The sequence below is a fragment of the Balaenoptera ricei genome, chromosome 2 (assembly GCF_028023285.1).
Source record: "Balaenoptera ricei isolate mBalRic1 chromosome 2, mBalRic1.hap2, whole genome shotgun sequence".
Taxonomy (NCBI): domain Eukaryota; kingdom Metazoa; phylum Chordata; class Mammalia; order Artiodactyla; family Balaenopteridae; genus Balaenoptera; species Balaenoptera ricei.
In genome coordinates, this window is record NC_082640.1 from 4,056,864 (window position 1) to 4,077,276 (window position 20,413).

The 20,413-nt window shown below is 44.0% G+C and overlaps 1 protein-coding gene across 4 annotated transcripts in view; it reads right to left on the reverse strand.

Moving 5' to 3' along the window:
• Nucleotides 1-20,413, reverse strand: part of EPC1 (enhancer of polycomb homolog 1) — a 101,674-nt gene that overhangs the window by 58,329 nt on the left and 22,932 nt on the right. For 3 of the 4 annotated variants that reach the window (XM_059909927.1, XM_059909920.1, XM_059909944.1), the window contains exon 1: nt 9,081-9,519. The exons of the other annotated variant lie outside the window; for it this stretch is intronic. In XM_059909927.1, coding sequence (XP_059765910.1) covers nt 9,081-9,233 — 153 coding nt within the window. In that variant the 5' untranslated portion in view covers nt 9,234-9,519. Of the gene's footprint in view, nt 1-9,080; nt 9,520-20,413 lie in introns of those variants that run through there. 4 annotated transcript variants of the gene reach the window in all.

A 20,413-nucleotide genomic window follows, 5' to 3' on the forward strand; every position in this document is an offset into this window, starting at 1 on the left:
GAAACAGTTTTTAGGAACAAAGTCCTCGAGTAGGAGAGGAAATAGGATTACTTCATCCTTTTTAATGATATCATTCCAACGATTACACTAGTTCTAATCACTTATTTATTTATAATAGCCATTTTAACATTTTTGTCTACTAACTCTATTACCTGGGTTATTTCTACATCTCTTTCTGTTGATTAACTTTTTCCTTAGTTATTGGTTAGATTTTCCAGCATCTTTGCATACCTGGTGATTTTTTTTTTAATTGGATGCCAAACACTGAGTTTTATGTTGTAGGATCTTTTAGTATTTCTCTAAACATTGTGGGGCTTTACTCTGGGACACAGTTATCCGAAATTAGTTGGCTCCTTTCGAGGCTAGTGTTTAGTCTTTATTAGGGTAAGTCCAGAACAGTTTAGTCTAGAGCTAATTTGGCCCTACCACTAAGGAAATGACCCTCTGAGAACTCTTGTCTGATGCCCTCTGCATTAGGAGGCCTTTCCACTCTGGTCACTGAGGACGTAACATATTCCCAGCCCTGTGTGAGCTCCCAGAAATGTCCCTCCTACTTCTTTCCAGGTGCTTTCCTCCCCCACCCCCCACCAGACAGGCTCAGACCAGTTTTCGGCTAGAGACTCCAGGGGACCTCTCTGCAGCCCTCGGTGCACCTCTGGTACCTAGGCCTGAAGCCACTGTAGCCTCCCCAAGCTGAATTCTCTGCCTCTTCAACTCCAGGAGGTTGGCAGGCTCTATCCGGGGCCTCCCCTACCTGTGCCGGTAGCCTGGAAACTCTCTTGGTAGTGGCCGGGGCAATGGAGGACTCAGCTTTGCGTCCCTCTTTGCGTCTGCCTGAACTCTGTAACTACTTTTTAAAAGAAATGATTTGTTGATGCCCCCAATCCCCCCCAGCTATTTTTTCAGTGCCTCTTCCCAGCACAACTATTCCAAGGAGTCGTCTATACTTGCTCTGACCCTTTTATTTATCTTTCAGTATTTCTTCAATTCCACTCAGGCTTTCCTTCCCACTGTGCCATCAAAATAGGCCAATGGCACATACCTAATCAAATAAAACGGTCACTTTCCCCTCACTCATCTTCTCAGTGGGTGGACTTAACCAATGTCCTTCCTTCTTGAGACACCTTTATCCTCACTTTCTTCCTAATTCTCTAATAGCTCCTCCTCTTCTTGAGCCTTAATGCTTTAAAAACACCTGTAACCCAAAGACCTTCAAATTTATCGTACAGCCCATGACTTCTGAACTGTGCACCTCCAGTGCAGACTGCTCTAATGCTTACATTCTTGCGTATCCAGCTAAACACAAATGAGTAAGAGGCACTTCAAACTGAGTAATAAGTCCATCCTTTATATACCCTCCCTCCTCCAATTTTCCCTACGTCAGGAAGCAGGGGCCTAATCACCCATCCACCCAGCTGCTCAAGGTAAAGATCAGGGATTAATCCTTGATTCTTTCTCTCCATCTAGTACACTCTAATCTGTCAGCCAAGTTCTGTTGGTCCTACCCTCAAAATATACCTCAAGTTCATCCATTTCTCTTCTTCCCCACCACCACCCTAGTTAGAGCCACTCTTGCCCGTACGACTCATTCTGCACATGGTAGTGAGAATAACCTTGAAAAGACATACATCGGATCATGGCACTGCCTTGCCTGAACCTCTCTAAAGGCTTATTACTTGACCTCAAAACACCCCAAGCTCCGTGTAGTAGCCTGCACCGCCTCACCAGGTACGCACCCCCGGCGGGGTCCTCTGCGCCCTCGCACTGCGCAACCCTCTTCGCCTCCCTCCAGCACGCTGGCCTTCGGCTCCTGGCCTGGGCTCCCCGCGTCTGCAGTCTCTCTGCCTGGCATGTTCTCCATGCAGCCCTTCGCAGGGCTGGCCCCTCCCACTGCAAGTCTCAGGGCCAGCGTTCCTTGACCCTCTACACAAAGACATCTCTGTCCTCCTCCTGCCACCTGAAATTCTATACGGTCTTGATCCACCGCCACTTTCATTCATTCGCTTTTTGTCTCTGTTTTCCCATTAGAAGTCAGTCATTCAACTAAACAAATACTGAACACTTACTATGTGTCAGGCACTATTTCAGGCGCTGAAAAAACATCAGTGAACAAAGCAAACAAAAAGTCCTGCCCTCATAGAGCCTAGGTGCTAGAATGTGAGATCCATGAAAAAGGGAACTGCTTGCTGACTGTCGGATCCACAGGGCCTAGAAGAGTCCTTAGTTCACTGTAAGTGCACAATAAATATTTGCTACAAAAGTGAATGAAATTGGATTTATCTATATTTTCTTAGTCTTTGTACAATATACCTCAAAAATCTTCACTTAGCCATTAGAACAGTGATCAAATTCTTGCTTTAGACTTCAAAACAGCCATATTTATATTTTGTTTCCCCTTCAGACTCTTATTATCTTATAGATAAAGCACAAATTTGCAACCATCAATACAGTATTCTGATTCTAATTTCAAACTCTCATAACAATAAAAGCATTCTGTGACTACTGCAACCGACTTATATTCTTTAAGTGCTTTAAAACACAAGCCTTCTAGACTAAACTGGAACCAATTATCCATGCACCCAGGTTACCTTTACTTCTGTGTAAACTGTGTCTATGTAGAGTGCAAATGAAGCCATCAACTAATTAAAGATTTAATGATTATTCTATAAACACATAAAATACATAAGTTAACAGACCTAAATGCATGGGTAACATAATATGCTCATTACTACAGGAAACTATCACGGCCCTACTTCATCTTGCAGTTAAGAAAACCCGGGTGTGTGAGAGCACGCAAGCATGCGTGTGCACACACAGTCAGAAGCTGGATGAGGTCTTAGCTCTAGTAACTCCCAGCTTGATGCTTTTCCCAATTAATAATTACCTAAATTTAAAGACAACTTTTCACAACTACATCATACGACTCTCTGAGGATAGACAACACATCTAACACATTTATACCAGACAATCCTAAATACAAGGGATTGTACAAATGTAAGTAGTTTTGAACAGCAACAAAAAGCAAGGCCATCGTGAACATTCACTTAGTATTTGGTAATAATGAAATGCATGTGTACAGCATTTTCACAGATACCATCTGACTCACTACCCAGAGCTATACCTCCCACATAAGGTAGGTCAGGAGAGCGTTGGCACATGAAGAAACTAAAGTTCATCCAGTAAGCTTAAGTGACTTGTCAAATGCCACAAATGCCGAAGTACATTCCTCTCAGAGGATATACAACTGGTACTTGCGATTCTAAGATAATCAAAATAATTCATCCCAATATAGAAAGAAGATTTGAACCTCTAGTAAATCACCCACAGGATATTTCAAACCTCAGTTTACCTTTGCCCCTGGATTTACCCTAAGGCTGCGTCGTACTTCTTCAGCCAGCACTTGCCATACTGAAGGAAATTCAACCAAACTGATTTGCTTTAATAATGTGTTGCAAAACTCAGCAAACTGTCACCATGCGTATCTGAAGCTGAACCAACTTCTTAAGGATAACCTCCATGACAACAAATAATCGAAGAAGGGCTTTATCTTTTAAAGAACTGATTATATCCCTACTCATTAAAGAGACAACTCAGATCATGGGTCGCAGTAGATTTATTAACAGCACGTTTGTTTTTGGTTTTCATCTACCTACAGTGGGGCTGGTGGATGAAATTCAATTCATATATTTAAAGGTGCAAAGTTAAGTATCCACTCTGCTTAAAATACTGAAATTGCTCAAAATCATTAACTATTATCAGAGGCTTTAGCAAATTTGACCAAGATAATAGGCAGAAGTCAACAGTTAGCTTCAAGTAATTCACTGAAAAGTAGTTCTAGCAAGTTGTTTAAAACATCTGAATCGCTTCTCTTCCTGGTGATTTCCCTGTAAATTGATTTATTCTTACAGAGGAGGTATTGTAACGTATTAATATAAGTCACACTTCAAGGGTTCAAAAGCTTACTTTAAAAGTAAAAGACACTATCTAGTTCTGCCTATGTATTTCATACTTTCATACTGCTTTTGCACTTGGAGACTCAGAAGTCATTTTATTCCCAAATTACAATATAAAATTCTCATTTCCTTGTGGGTTGTCTTCTCCTAAGAAACAGAATCACAAACCATACCATCATTCCATTATATAAAATGCTACCCTCTACTTTAAAATTACGTTTTAACCAATCGCTGATAACAAGTACCCTTAACTTTTCAGAAAAATGGAATCCCACAGTCAGAATCCACACCTTCATCTCTTGCCATTATGTACGTATGTACATCCACATACATCTTCCATCTGTTTCTCTCCCACTACTACTACTACAGACCACGATATAGTAGAATGCAATATATAGACTCAACTAAAACCTAGTCTTAGATACTATTAGGAATAGCTAGTTTAATATTTAATCCTAGCCACAAATTCATGAACCTGTAAGGACAGGTTATTATTCTTTATTTACAAGATTTAAGCTCTCTTGTATTTAGATGGCACTTTTAATTAAGTCCTGTTGATAAACAGAAAGAAAAGGTAGTTCTGCACAAATTCCATTACAGATCACAAGCACCCACAAAACACCATTCGACACGTAAGCCCATTAGTTTTCATTATTGTTTTATAAGAAAATGAAGTCTAAGTACAAATGGTACTAATCCAAAATCTTAAATATCAAACAGCACACCGAAACAAGAGCTAATATTAACACTTTAGGCACCAGGCCCTACAGTTTTCAAGAGGCTCCTTTTGTAGGTAAGAGTGCTCAGTCTTCCCGAGTTGCCGATTAATTTTTCAATTTTTCTTCTCTGATTAAGTCTATGTAATAACTTCCATACTGATGAAACCAAAATGACTGTTGAAATTTCTAGAACGGCAAATCTTAACCTTGGGCTTTCTGCCTTTATCAATACCTTGAGAAACTGATGACAAATACGAATTTTCTCCCCAGAAAAATATACTGTCACAAAACCGTATATGCGTTATCACGGGAATTCACTACTTCTAGCATCATTTCCGCACAACCCTCAGAACCCAGCTGACACACTCAAAAATATCTTGGGCAGGATAGAAAGTTGGAACTAGACTTTATTATTGCTTCTCAATTATCTTTGCCTTTAACTAATTATTTGCTACTTAATGGAAAACCCCAAATATCCTCAATTCCTTTCTAATTCAAACTAGCTGTAAAAATTAAGCTTTGCTTCTAGTACAGTTGCGACTTCACATATTTCTTTTCACTTCCAATGCAGTGGACAGAATGGAGGAATCTAGATTAAGGACTAAGAAATCTTGGTTTACAAAATTTTAAAGGAAAAAAGGATTCTTAGTTTCTTTCAAAAAAATGAGAAATCGAACTTTTAGACTTATCACTTAAAGTGATTTAAGCTTGTTTTTATAAAACAAACTAGACTTTTATCATTTTGAAAGTGTAGTGCTTAACTACTTTTCCTCTTAACAGAAGATATGTACGTATCTCCACTTTAACCCCTAACTGAAAACAAAAAACACCTACCTGTCTACTTTACAAACTTAAACTTGGTTTTCATAACGTTGTATACTGGCCACTAATGAAGGATACAGTCTGAAGAGAGGAAAGACAGGGGTATGAGACTACACGTCTGATTAGAACCCTATTAAAACCAGGTGTTGGACTGCGATGGCTGGGCCCGACACCCCACTGTCCCAAAGGTGGCTGCGTAGGGCAGTAACAAGGCGGTATCATCACTGCCGTTTTAATCACCGTCACATGTCCTTCCCGTCCTCCCCGACGGCTGGAGAAGCGAGGTTAAGCCTCCACCCCTTACAGTGAATGAAGTCACACACTCCGGCATCCCAATGAAAACACTTCAACTACTAGAGGAACCAAGCAGCTCCACTTTGTGGGGTATCACTTTAAAACCAACTTTTTCAGAATGTCTTTCCTAAAGTGAGAAGTATCCATAAAGGAAAACGTAAAGCTCCAACTGTAACGAAAACATTCGATTGTACTGATATCTTGGAAAAACTACCCTTTCATTGAAAGGTGAAGCCATGGCACTAAGTAGTATTTCAACATTTCTAACCTTAAAGTTAAGATTATAATCTTAAAATTAAAATGTTAAAAAATTATAATGGTGCAACCTCTGCCCCCCCCCATGTGTTTAAATTAAGGTACTTATTTATTTCATATTTAGAGCTGACAGCCTACTGATTTCCCATGATCTGAAAATTACTTGTTATTCATTAAATCAAAGCCTTTATCAACTGTTGCTTTTTGATGTAGCAAGTTACAATGTATCACATTATACCAATTGAGACACTGAATCTCTAACATCTGTCTCAGTCAAGTCCTTCAGTTTATTACAATCTGGAGTTATTTCTCAATCCTCATCAAAAAAGGACTAACAACTAAGTTCTAAAGTTGAGTAAAATTCATGTTTGGAAGGGAGGAGGGGACTTCTACTTAAAGTTGTTTCTTAAAATTAAGAGGTATGCCTAATTAAGGCAGTGCGTTCAGCTTATATTAAAATTAGTTAAGTGGGAATACTTTAATAAGTGTTATTTTCCCTGTGTTTAGACCTAGCATTTCTGCCACGTTTACCACAGAAACAAAACATGGTAACAGTTAGCAGGTACAGTTCACATGACAATTTTCCAGATATATTTGATCATAAAATGCCTTCTTAATGAGGTGACATATATGCAATACTGTCCTCATCTAATTATGCCCTATCTTTCATGATCAACATAGGATTACACGTTTTCTAAACTAAACACTCAATTCAGGTTCTAGATCGCTCCTGACCCTGACGTGTCAATCGGAGGCATAAGTTCGTCTTTATAAGAAGCACATCATTCTTGAGCAAATTATCAAAAAGTGTGTTCTTCTCAGGCTATAACCCGGAATTCAATTACCTTTATTTGTGCTTGGTATACATTTCAGGGCTAACACGCTACTTTCAATCCTGTGATCTACAGAGACTCCTCCCCCCGCCCGCACGCGCCGCAGGACTGGAGAGCAGCTGTTTGCCTGGGACTGTTTACATTCTTCTGTTCAGTTCAGTGTCTATTCCTGAAGTCTCTGTTTCACTGGTCATAGTTTTGGTTGAATGTGAAGTGAAACAAATTCTACACGGACGATGGGAAAAGGTAGTCTGAAGGGGGGAAAAAAAATCCCTCAAAAATAGGGACTCCGCATGTTAGAAAACAATGAACTACAAAACGTCAAAATCATTTCAGTGAACAGAAATGATCCGTAAAAACTTCACAAGCCTTGATACTTCAGTTGAGCTCAGCTCTGATTTCAGGTTGGGGCCCTTGGGACAGTCCAAAGTGTTCCGAGGAACAAGAGTTCACTGAATTTCCAAGGTGTGCTGCAGTGGTATCTGTTCTTATCAAAACTCTCCCCTTTCTTGGCTGCAGAACAGGAACTACCAATTAATTTCCAGGGCAGTGTTAACGTCGACACCCCAACGTGAAAGTATTATCTGGAAAACTTGGAAACAAAAATAAAACCAAAAGACGAGATTCTGCAGTCACAAGTACTTTAATTTTTAAAAACAAATCACTTATTTAAAAATAAGCAAGCGGCACCATTCTACTCTGCCGCCGATACAAGTGAAACAAGTCGAGAGGTGGTGTCTCACAGGCAACGTGCTAAAGGTCGGGACCGCGCTGGACAATCTCAACTACTCCACACGCTAAGACACTACTCTCGGAAGGAACATGCGACGGTCACCACTATTCGACTTTGAAAGGTCAAACAACCCAAAGAGTTTAAACAGCTTTATTTTTCGAAATCGACATTACAGAGCAGGATTTCTGCATTTTAAAAATTCTTACAGCACCAAACACAGGAATGACAGAACGATTTTCCGCCACAAAACTGTAGCACCAATCCAGCGACTCCTCGACTTCCTGGAACTGTCAACACACTGCCCCCTGTTTAAGTGGCTGTACCTGAAAACCAAGGTATGCAATTCCTTAGGGTGAGAAGCCATCGAGCGACCCTGCCAAGGACCTGGGGGAACGAGGGGAAGAGCCTATTATCCGTGGGTCTGAGCCCAACTTCCACGACCGGGAAGAGACGCAGCTGCGGTACGGCGTCCGGGAGCCGTCGACACTTACATGCCGAAACCCCCCCAACCGAAACACCTCCAGGTTAAGATTTCTAGGAAGGGGTTCACTTAACCTGAGTTCGGTGGCGGGTAAGAAAGCTCTCTTCCAACAGGTAGATCTGTTAACACCTGCTTACATGGGGTCCTTTCTCCCCTAGCTCGAAAAACCCAGCCATCGGGCGGACTCAGGTTTTATCAGGGAAGCAACTAAAAACGTTACAGGCTCCAGAAAAGCCACGTAGTACCCCCCCCCCAAAACCCGCAACATATTCTCAAAGATCAAAGGAAAAGTCAGGAGACGGAGGAGTCCGACCAGGTAGGACTGGGGAGGGATGGAGGCACAAGTCCCACAAAGAGGACGCAGCACCTAAGTCGGCTCCGGGCGGCTCGGGGGCCGCGACCTTCCGCGGCAGGGCTCCCGCCGCCCCCGCCCGGCCCCTCGGCGGCTCCACGTGGGCCGCGCCGGCCCCGCCAGCCTCCCCGGCCGCCGGGAGAGCACGGCCCCCAAGCGCCCGGAACCTGCGCTGCCGGCGCCGGCGGCGCGCGAAGGCCGAGCCGGCCCCAGAGCGCCACCCAGCGGCCCGCAGAGAGGCCTGCAGGCGGGGCCTCCGCGGCCCGGCCGCCGCACCCCCCGCCGCCCGCCCGCTGCCTCTCCGGATGCACAAGGCCCAGCCCAAGCGCTCCGACCACAAAATGGCTGCCGGCAGCCTCGTCACGTGACCCCTTTGTGCCTTGCGGGCGCCCGAACTCCGCGGGGCCCGGGTCCGAGGGGCCGGGGTCGGCGGGTGGCCCGAGAGGAGGCCCCGCCGGGCCGCGGCGGCCGGGGGGAGAGGCCGGGGGCGGCGGGGTAAAGGCCCCGCCGGCGACGGGAGGCGGCGGCGGAGAGAAGATGGCGGCCATTTTGTGTGGGTCTGCGCTCCGCCGCCGCCGCCGCAGGCAGCGGAGGGAGCGGGGCCCGGCGGCGGGTCGGGCAAGGGAGTTAACACGTACCGACTCCTCTTCCTTCTCCATTCCGGTGGGCATCTGCGGCACGGCCCGGTTTATCGAGGCGTATTCGTGCAGGTCGGGCAGATCCTCACAGCGGAACACCGGCAGCGGCTTCGAGGCGTCTAGCGCCCGCGCCCGAAACGACAGTTTACTCATCTCAGGCGCAGCAGATACCTCTCCGCTCTGGGGAAACGGCCCCGGCCAGCGGGATCATGGAGAACCGGGGGTTCGGTCCCCACTCGCCCGCCGCTGCCGGGGACTGGAGGGGCGGAGCGCGGAGCCCGCCGTCCGGGCACTCAGAGCCGCCGGGAGGTGGGAGGCCGAGCCGCTCCGCTCCTCTCTCGCTCGCTCTCCTCAATACGCCATGGCCAACATGGCGGACATTAAAACTCCACTGTGCGCTCTTCAGCCAACCCCAGCCATTCCCCACACTGCATCGCGCAGCGGCGCGGGCACGCGGAGGGGGGGGCGCGGGCTCGAGGCCGGGCGCCGGCACGGAGCGCGCGTCCCGCCAACCCCCGGCGCCCGGCCCCGCTCCCCGCGCCGGGCCGCCCGGCCCCCGCCCCCGCGGCCGCCGACAGGCCGGGCCGGGACGCGCGGGGCGCTCGGACGCCGGGGTCCACGGCCGGCCTCCCCGCCCCGCGCGCCCGCTGCCCGCCGCCCGCGCTCGCTCCCGCCCGGCGCCGTTGGCTGACAGGCGAGGGTGCAGGGAAGCGACCGCCCCTCGCGCGCCGGCTTTCGGCGCGGCGGCGGCGGCTGCCCGGGCACCTGTCACCGCCGGCGGCCCGGCCCGGGAGTGGGAGAGCGGGCGCCCCCAGCCCGGGCCGGCGCGGCGCTTCAGGTCTTATAACGAAAACGCAGACGGCATTCGGAGCAGGATGCTACTTTGCGGGAACTTTTACCAGCCATTATCTTTACGTCTAACGAAACTCTGGATTGCATTTGATGGGCTCCGCGTGGATCCTGGGTCAGTTCCCATCATTGCGCTCCGTGTAAACAGGAGGCGTCCTACGTTGCTCCAAAGTAGGGTTTTGGTGGGGTTTTTTTTTTTTTTTTTTTCATCCTGCATTTTATCGACCCGCACTCTTTTACTGTCATCGAAGCAAAGGGAATAATTATTGGACACCGTAACCTTCAGGGAAAATTTTTTTAAAGCAAGACACTGTTCAAAATTTGAGAGCCGGATGATTTTTCCACACTGGAAGAAAATGCTGCTTCTACATAGCCATGGGTTGACACTTATCATTTGTCCTCTGAAAAACTTTATACAACTGAATTATATGAAGACCTATAGTGCTCCTGTCAAACCAAAAAAAGAAAACTTAAAAAAAAAAAAAAGGAAAAGATGTATTGTTAGAAGAGATTTAGATGGATGTGATGGCTACCATGTGGCTCATATTACACACGGAAATGAGTATCCAGAGAGCTCTTTGCAGTAGAATATTTTAAAAATCCGAAAGACTGTTGCGGTGGGTTTAATAGGTTTGACAGCAAATTTTCAAATATTTGCCGAGACACAAAAATGTCCTGTATCTCCACTTTTCTCCCCGGGGGATACCTAGTAAAAATAATCACTATTCTTAAATACTGGATTGGATGGGAACTGTTATCGGCTTAAGGCACAGAAGCAAAGTGCTGTCTTTCAGGCTGGCTTCGCTACCACCCTCTGGGGTGGGGAGAAAACAGATTGCAGGTCGCCAAAATTATCCTCAAGCTCTAATACTGACAGCTCACCTCCCATGCGGCAGATGGACATTCATCTACATGTCCTATTCTAAGACGATGCATTTATTCATTCAATGAGCAAACATTTTTTGAGACTTCACGGCCCTCTAAGTATGCTGCTAATTACTCAGCACCCACAGGACTCCCGGAGGAGATTACACGGTGGGAGCAGGACCGGTGGATGGCAACTGCCACACCTGGGGTAAGTGTGAGGGCGAGAGCTCAGGCTATTTGGAAACAGGCAGGAGTGGCACCCAATCCGTGGGGAGTGAGTGGCTCTAATGAAAGCATTCAGGAGAGGCTTTTTGGAGGAGATGATATCGGGGTAAAAACTGTGTAGGGTAAGTATGGGTCAAGGTTGCAAAAATAAAGAGAAGAAAGGTATCTTGGGCCAGGGGAGCAGCACGTGGGAAGACCCAGAGCCCGGCGAGGGTGTGTCACATTCTGGGATCCTCACCGCACTGCGGACCGTGACACTTAATTAGCCAGGTTGAACAGTTCTGAAAATGCTGGATATTAGTACAGTAGTCCTCGCCAGCCTGCTATATTAGATTTCTGAAAATCCTAGTAGTAGAATTCGGTTGATTGAGGAACCTAAGAACTAAAATAGAGTCTTAAGTCATGAGTGAACCACCAAGAAAGTGAATGTAAAAATATATATATATATAAAACCTTCATTAAAATAACAGCCTATTGATAACATTCTCCATATCCTACACTAGTAATAATGGGCACTATACAACTAAGTTCCTTGTTATCTAGAAATTCTAGACTCACCCTCCGTGGCAGTTTCAGAGACATGCTTACCAATTAAGCTTGCCTTTTGCAGGTGATCTGCCTGCCGAGAGACATTTTCTTTCTACCACCGGTACCCATCCAGCTCAGTGCCCTGGATTTCTGACTTGTAGGTCTTACTTGGTTCCCAAAGACCCACAGGCTGGAGTCCCAAGCCTCTTACATTCAGTTCACTTCCCTCCCTCCTATGGGGCAGGAGTGCAGCAATAAAGGCTCCGGTTTAATTTTCCTCAGCATCCTTTATCCAACCAAAAGGTCCCTTGCAAAAATGGCTAATCCTGCACTGTCTTTCACTTTTTCTATTCCCAGCTCAAACTTCCCTTTTTTTCTAAGTACCCCCAACAAGAATGAGATGAAATTCGCAATGTTGCAAAAGACACATACTAATGTAAAGCTGTATATACTAGCCTTTCCCCAAAGGGAAGCTTTTGGTTGGGAAGGAACTTGCAGTATTTAAAATGGTTTTGATTCACGCCACAAATCTTTATTGAATAAGTAGGCAACACACAGTACCATCATGGCGGGGGATACAAATAAGATCCTGCTAAGGGGTCACCCCGTTAACAAAATGACCAGGGCCAGGCAGGATGGTGGCATGCAGTGCTCTGGGAGTTCAGAAAGAAGGCAGTCAGTTCCAAGGTGGGTTGATCAGACATTATGGGGAAGATAGCGTGTGATTTGGTTCTGAAGGATGGCTAATATTCCAACTGGTAACGGGAGTGAAATGGTAGAAGAAAAGGTCTTCGTGGGAGAGGGCAACTCTATGGACAGAAAGCGGGGCGGAGGCACCTGCCAGGTGTGTGTGGAGATGAGAAGGTTGACTTGGCCAGGGTTCAGTAGGAGATGATAACAACACAGGTATAAGATAAAACTGGCAAGAACTTGGGTGGAGGGAGAAGGAGTAGAAAGGAAGGAGACGTGTTTTAACGGTAATAATAATCACTCATAAGCTCATCACCTTGAAACATGATTCATTGCGATTGACTTCACACACGAAACGTCTGCTTAAACAACAACGAGAATATGTCAAGTGCTAGAGCTCTGACGCTTCACTTTGCTATATATGATAAACCTGAAATACAGCTCTAGATATTAGTTTATGCCCAGTATGTGCCCAAGTCCCATTAAATGCTCTTTGAAGTTGTTTCTAGGATTCGCCTCCTTATTTCCTTTCCCACTGTCTTCACCATCACCTCAGCTTTCATCCCGTCCCACCTAGAAACAACCTCCAAGTCCAAGTCTCCTTGATTTCGCTCCTTCCTTCAATAAGCCTCGATGAAACTCCTACTTTATAGGCGACGGGGCTAACGCTCTCCTAACGGTGGCTGCTGGGAACCAACGGTGGCTTGTCGAGGCTGTGGGTCCCTGGGGATATGAAGATACAGAACAGCCCGCCCTTCAGGCATTCACGGTGCGGTGCAGGCCCCCAAATCAGTGAGCCTGAAGCCCCATTTCCATCTGTATCCTCCCTTCCTCAAGTCACTGATTGATTTTGCTCATTAGATAGAGCCAATTTTTCTTTTTCTTTTTGGCATGGTTGTCGAGGCCTCATAATTTTGCCTCACTCTCTCCAACATCATTTCTCCTTACTGCTTAAGACAAAAAAGCTCTTCACTCTGGATTTTACATCTCATCACCAGCTTTAGAAATCGGCCAAGTCTTTCCTGTCTCCAGTTTTTTTCTGTATTCCTTTCTCTCTATTCTCCCTGTCCAGCTTCAGACCATCTACTTCTAGCTACTGAAATGCTACTTCACAGGAATGTTTTGAAGATCAAATGAAACAATCCATGTCAAGCATTTATACGGTCTCCGGTCCACAGTAAACATTCAATAGATGTTAAGCTACTGTTGTTATCCTTCAAAATGCAGCTCAGTGATCTTCCTTCATGAAATTTTGACGGCGTCACTTCTCTGGGTTCTAATTTCCTAATCTGAAGAATGAGTAAGTAGTTACGTGAATTCAAAATAATTTTTAAGCCTTCGTCAATCTTTCTCATCTCTGAACTCCTATTAGAGTGTTCAATCAGTAAGAACGATAACTACCACTTATCGAACATTTACTATGTGCCAGGCAGCGCAGAAGTACATTTTAAACGCATCATCTCACTTAATTTTCAATATCTATGAGGTGCGTCCTGTTAAGAGAGGTTGCAAGTCCTGCCTCTCAAAGCTGGTGAGAGGCAACGCTGAGACCAGAATCCCTGGGGTTTGACTCCAGAGTGGAGCCCCAGAAACCAGATGATAAAGTGAAGTGAGGAGTGAGCTGGGAGAAAGCCGAGAGAGAGGCTTCGCAATCAGGGCAGGAGGCAGAGAGAAAGAAAGGGGGACGTATCTGGCCACCGGTTTCGTTGTTTTTGAAGGTGGGAGAGATGTGGGCATGTTTGTTTGCGGACAGCAAAGAATCGTGTAAATGGATTAACTTTAGGACCAACTTCCTCTGAGGTTAAATTCTCAGAGAAGAATTCCAAAGGAGATAAACTCTCATTGATGGGACAATAGATTAAAAATAATAATAATAATAATAAATCCTGATACCAGTTTGGGTAGCAGGAGTCCAGATTCTTCCTCCTTCAAGCATTCAACAAATATTTCCTGGATGTTTACAGACAGCTAGGCAAAGCCATTTGTGCAGAAGAACAATAATAAACCAGACATGATCCCTGTAGCCTCACAGAGCTAAGAATAAAGTAAGATACTGTGTTTGTATTTACTTGGGAAATGTGCAATTAATCTCTTTAAGACGTGTGATGCACAATGATCTCAACATTAAAAAAAAATGATACAGTGCTCTAGTTGAGAGCACTGTGCAAAAGTACTAAATACATCTTCACCTGCAGTAATCCTTTTCCTTCACTTTCTTTTTATTTTCATAATAAGCTATAAAGAAATGGCATCAAGTAATTCTTCCAAAATAACATTTAGGAAAATAAAAACTGGAAGCCCTTTAGGATGTGTTGTATGTTAGAAAGTAAATGTTGCAATTGCGTTGCAGCATATTTAATAGGGTGTCACAGAAGCAATATCTGAACTGCTGGTTTCTCTACAGAGTTGATTTATGCATTGGATTCAGTACATAATATTTAAGAACTATGTTTTGTATAAAATAAAAAAGTTCAGAATATATCCGGAAACAGTCTGCCTCTACCTTAAAAGAATAAAAGGCGAGGGCTTCCCTGGTGGCACAGTGGTTAAGAATCCGCCTGCCAGTGCAGGGGACACGGGTTCGAGCCCTGGTCCGGGAAGATCCCACATGCCGCGGAGCAACTAAGCCCGTGCGCCACAACTACTGAGCCTGCGCTCTAGAGCCCGCGAGCCACAACTACTGAGCCCACGTGCCACAACTACTGAAGCCCGCACACCTAAAGCCCGTGCTCCCACGCACCGCAACAAAGAGTAGCCCCTGCTCACAGCAACTAGAGAAAACCCATGTGCAGCAACGAAGACCCAGCACAGCCAAACATAAATAAATAAAATAAATAAAATTTAAAAAAAAGAATAAAAGGCAAATTATTAATCCTAGCAAACTACAGCAGGACAGACTCAAAATTATTTCAATTTAACTGTGTCTCCAATATACATGACTGAAACCAAACAGGTCTGTCTGAGAATGAGTTAGAATTTTTAAAAATCCACAGAATGGTTCCAGCAGTATTGGGGTTAGAAGAAAAAAAGAAAAGATAATGAAATATGATACATCTTATCGTGTAATGTAAAATCCTAAATTTATAGAAAACCTACTCCTAGCACAGCAAGGATTTTGCCAAAATTTAGACCACCATACTGCTCGGGGTGGGGGGCAGGTGGAGATCGGTTAAGTCTGACCATTTTTAGGCCTGGCCTTTCGTAATTCCCAGGTCCCCTAAATCATCCGATCTTTTCCTCACCATCCTGGTGGGCAGCTGATGAGACCCCTGTGGCAGCATTTTAATGAGGACACGACTAGATGCAGTTCGGGAAGTGGTGGGACTCATAAATAGGAAATCATTTGGAACTTGAACAGTAACAATTTAGTACTTGAGAGGAATGTCATATATTCCAACAATTAATTTTCCAGAAGAATAAAAGTGCATCTTAGAAAATAAGAAAAATTGAAAAAAGTAAACCACATATATTAAAAATATGTATTTGGTAGTATTTATCTAAACTGAATTTTGTTAAATTACTGGTTTTTTAATAAATTTATTTATTTATTTATTTTTGGCTGCGTTGGGTCTTCGTTGCTGCGCGCGGGCTTTGTCTAGTTGCAGCCAGCGGGGGCTACTCTTTGTTGCGGTGCGCAGGCTTCTCATTGCGGTGGCTTCCCGTCACTGAGCACCGGCCCTAGGTGCACGGGCTTCAGTAGTTGTGGCTCATGGGCTCAGTAGTTGTGGCTCGGGGGCTCTAGAGCGCAGGCTCAGTAGTTGTGGCGCACGGGCTTAGTGGCTCCGTGGCATGTGGGATCCTCCCGGACCAGGGCTCGAACCCGTGTCCCCTGCATTAGCAGGCGGATTCTTAACCACTGCACTGCCAGGGAAGCCCCTTAAATTACTGTTGCCTTATTTAATCCAGTGACTGGCACTTACTGACAGACACTGTAGCCTACGTGTGGGTCCAATGTTGTAAGGGGCAGAAGGACAAAAACGAGAGGGAGGAGAGAAGGAAATGTAGGAATCTTTAGGTGCCTTACAGTCTTGAGCATATGAAACATACTACTTCAGTGTTACACAGGTCAGTATGGTATAAATGGTACATGAGGGGTGAAGGGATGAAACTTAGAGGAACAAGAAAAAAAGCTGTTTAATGAAGTAGAAATTTATGTTGAAAGGTTGCAGTCAAAGTTACCAGTGGGTGGTGGACAAAGAAACCTTGACAGAGAAGAAAGCATTCAAGAGGGAGACTGTGTGAACTGCCTTTGCTCCTATGACCCAAGGAAGGAAATTACTTCTATATTCATCTGAAACGTAATGTTAGGGAAAGAAAAGTTTTACTTTCACTACATGTATTCTTCTTTATGATACTTTGAGTAACGTTGTGCCGATTGCTGAGATAAGCACTCTGGGTCCGGTTCCTCCTCTCTTCCAGAGATGCGAAGGGCAAGTGAATGGTCTCAAACCTGAGGAGTGTGGTTATGGGTGTGAAGAATGATTCATGGAATGAAGAGAAGGGTCTGGGGATGGAACCGCGGGGAACACCAACATCTAGAAGACAGCAGAGGCGGAAGGGCCGGGAGAAGAACAGAGGAGGCTGGGAGAAGCCAGATGACTATTCAAGGAGGTGATCAATGAGGAGGCCCCTGGAGATGCAGCAATCCCGACTGCCACAGGACAACGTGGGCAGAAAACTCACTCTGGTGAGTTGAGGCGCGAGCTGAAGGAGTCACGGGCTGAGCAGTGCCTGAAACGTGTTAATCAGTCATTTCCCAGGCAAGTCAAGCGAGGTCAAGTAACGAAGTGCCTTATGAGACTTTTCTAGGTACTCGCTCACAGGAGCGAGAGCACCTTGAAGGCAAAGAAATCAGCTTAGCCTCAGGACACAGCCAGGGACACGTCATCAGCACCGCCCCACAACGTTACACGTTAGAAGAGAATATATTGCGTTATTTCTCAAGTCCTCACAAAATCCTGGTGACAGGAGGAAGTGAACCACATCTTCCATCTTTAAAGCTGCAGAAATAGTAAACAAACGACCAACCTGACTTGTTTAAGTGAGTTACTGACAAGAGCATACGCCACACCCAGATCTTAAAATTTCTTCTGAATTAGGTTTCCCAAACACTAGACTACACTATTAGCTACAAGCAACACAAGGACACTGTGGTAACACATATATCTGGATATATATTTTGGTGTTAATAGATTTATTCATAAGCCAGTTAAATTTTTGATGTTTTTATTCCCTCCAGTCTTTCTGGCTTTGTTTTTGTTTTTCACTTTTTTTAAAAAATAGTAATCTTTTATTTATTTATTTATTTATTTATTTATTTATTTATTTTTTATTTTTGGCTGTGTTGGGTCTTCGTTTCTGCGCGAGGGCTTTCTCTAGTTGCGGCAAGCGGGGGCCACTCTTCATCGCGGTGCGCGGGCCTCTCACTATCGCGGCCTCTCTTGTTGCGGAGCACAGGCTCCAGACGCGCAGGCTCAGTAGTTGTGGCTCACGGGCCTAGTTGCTCCGCGGCACGTGGGATCTTCCCAGACCAGGGCTCGAACCCGTGTCCCCTGCATTGGCAGGCAGATTCTCAACCACTGCACCACCAAGGAAGCCCTGTTTTTCACTTTCTTATTTTATAACATTGGAATAATACTGTATATTATTTTGTGGTCCTCACTTCTCAGTATAATTTGAGATAGTCCCACCTCATTAAATATTCTTCCCAAATGTTAGCTTAGCGTTTTTCAGAAGTATGTTTCATAAAACACTAATCCCAGAAGTTATGTTCTGAGATGAGAGTTCCATAAAGAGTTACATATAAAACCAATAAGTCAGGGAAATATTGCCTATTATATCTTTCTCTTTAAAATACATATAGGCTCACAATGTACAGGCTCAAAGAAGTCCTGCAGAAATTTATTTACTTAGAACAGTATTTTCCAAAGTTATCTCACCTTGCAACCCCTTACCATGCATGTACTATCAATTATTACCTTTAGTTTTATAAAAGCATACCTTGGGAAATTCTAACCTAGGCAATTCAAGGAAATAGAAGTTTTATCTGATCAAGTTATCTAATTACTTAAGAAGTCTCACATGTGAACTTTGAAAAAACATAAAGTTCTTATAAATGTAAAAATGTATCTTTATTAACACTTAAGATTTTTATCCTGGTAAAAACAGTGCAAATAAGACAGGCACTAGAATTGAGCAGATCGCTATACTTTGGCAATATATTTGGTGTTTAATACTAAATTAACTAAAATGTTTAGCTACATTTCTTTCCAAAAGTGTCTCCACTAAAAAGGGCATGTTGAACTTTGATTCAGAGAGTTTTTATTTTATCTATTTATTTTTTTACTCTTACTTATGCTCTTGGAGCTGCAGTTCCTCCATCCATAAGATAGAAATCATGATACAATCTATCACCTATGTTGTTACATTGATTCAATGAAATCATTAATGCAAAGAGTTAGCAGGGACCTGACACAAAAGTCACGATCAACCCACATGAGCTATTTTTTTAAGGATATTTTTTATTCTATTCCTTTGAATAGGTCATTCTACTTTTCTGAGCTTTACTTTTGTACCTACAGTCTAAAACATAACACTCATTGTAAAGGCTTCAAAACTCTTAGCTAAGGAAACAAAACTAAGAAATACTCAAATGAAACCAGAGACCGATACATATATAAACTAATCTATGTAAACTCTTACACTCATCTTTTTGTTTTGTTTCCATTTCGGAGTTATGGTTCCTATGTTGAAATCTACAAGGACCTCTGCTGTACCCCCTCCCCCCATTGCCAATTGATTCACCAGGCTGTCGCCCAGTGACTGCTTAATCTCCAAATCTGGTCAAGCCACCTCCCCAGGGGGTCAGGGCCTCTCTGCACAGGTTGTTACAGTTTCTCTCAGGGTGAGTGCTATGTGAAAAAAGAGTCCAATGCTGTGTAACATTTTGTATTCAAAGTAGCAACATAGTGTAGTGAGACACAGCATTACATACTGGAAGGAACACTGGCTTCCATGTTGGAAGATGCAGATGCTCATCTAAGGCCTACCATTTACCAGCAGCACGAGCCTATAGAAATGATTTCATTACTGGGCCTTGAGCTTCTCGTATGCTTTATCTAAGAGAATACTTTTTCTCCTCCCCTCATAGACCATTATGAAGAACAAATAAGATAGTATTGTGTGTTCATTGCAGCTCTATTTACAATAGCCAGGACATGGAAGCAACCTAAGTGTCCATTGACAGATGAATGGATAAAGATGTGGCACATATGTACAATGGAATACTACTCAGCCATAAAAAGAAATGAAATTGAGTTATTTGTAGTGAGGTTGATGGACCTAGAGACTGTCATACAGAGTGAAGTAAGTCAGAAAGAAAAATAAATACCGTATGCTAACACATATATATGGAATCTAAAAAAAAAAAAGTGGTCATGAAGAACCTAGGGGCAGGATGGGAATAAAGACACAGACCTACTAGAGAATGGACTTGAGGACATGGGGAGGGGGAAGGGTAAGCTGGGACAAAGTGAGAGAGCGGCATGGACATATATACACTACCAAATGTAAAACCGATAGCCAGTGGGAAGCAGACACATAGCACAGGGAGATCAGCTCGGTGCTTTGTGACCACCTAGAGGGGTGGGATAGGGAGGGTGGGAAGGAGGGAGACGCTAGAGGGAAGAGATATGGGGATATATGTATATGTATAGCTGATTCACTTTGTTATAAAGCAGAAACTAACACACCATTGTAAAGCAATTATACTCCAATAAAGATGTTAAAAAAAAAGGAGATAGTATTGTGAAAAATCTTTGACAATTGCAAAGTGCCATATAAATATAAGGAAGAATATGTTATTTAATTTCAGTTTCACCATAGTTGGTTAGGAAGGGCATAGGTATATTTGCCCCCAAATAACACATTGAAACAGAACATCTATCAGCTGTTCAAATCGTGCAGTTGATCACAGAAGATTTTATTGCTAGTCTAGGGCCCTTTAGACATTTTCTTAAATAGGAAATCTTCAAGACAACACCAAAATTCACCCACTTTATTTATTTTTCAATAGTCTTTCTTTCACCACTTTTAATTTATCTTGCCATATTTTTTCAGTTATTCTAGAGAGAGTGTCTAGCACAAGATAAAAATTTAGGAAATCTATGATAAGT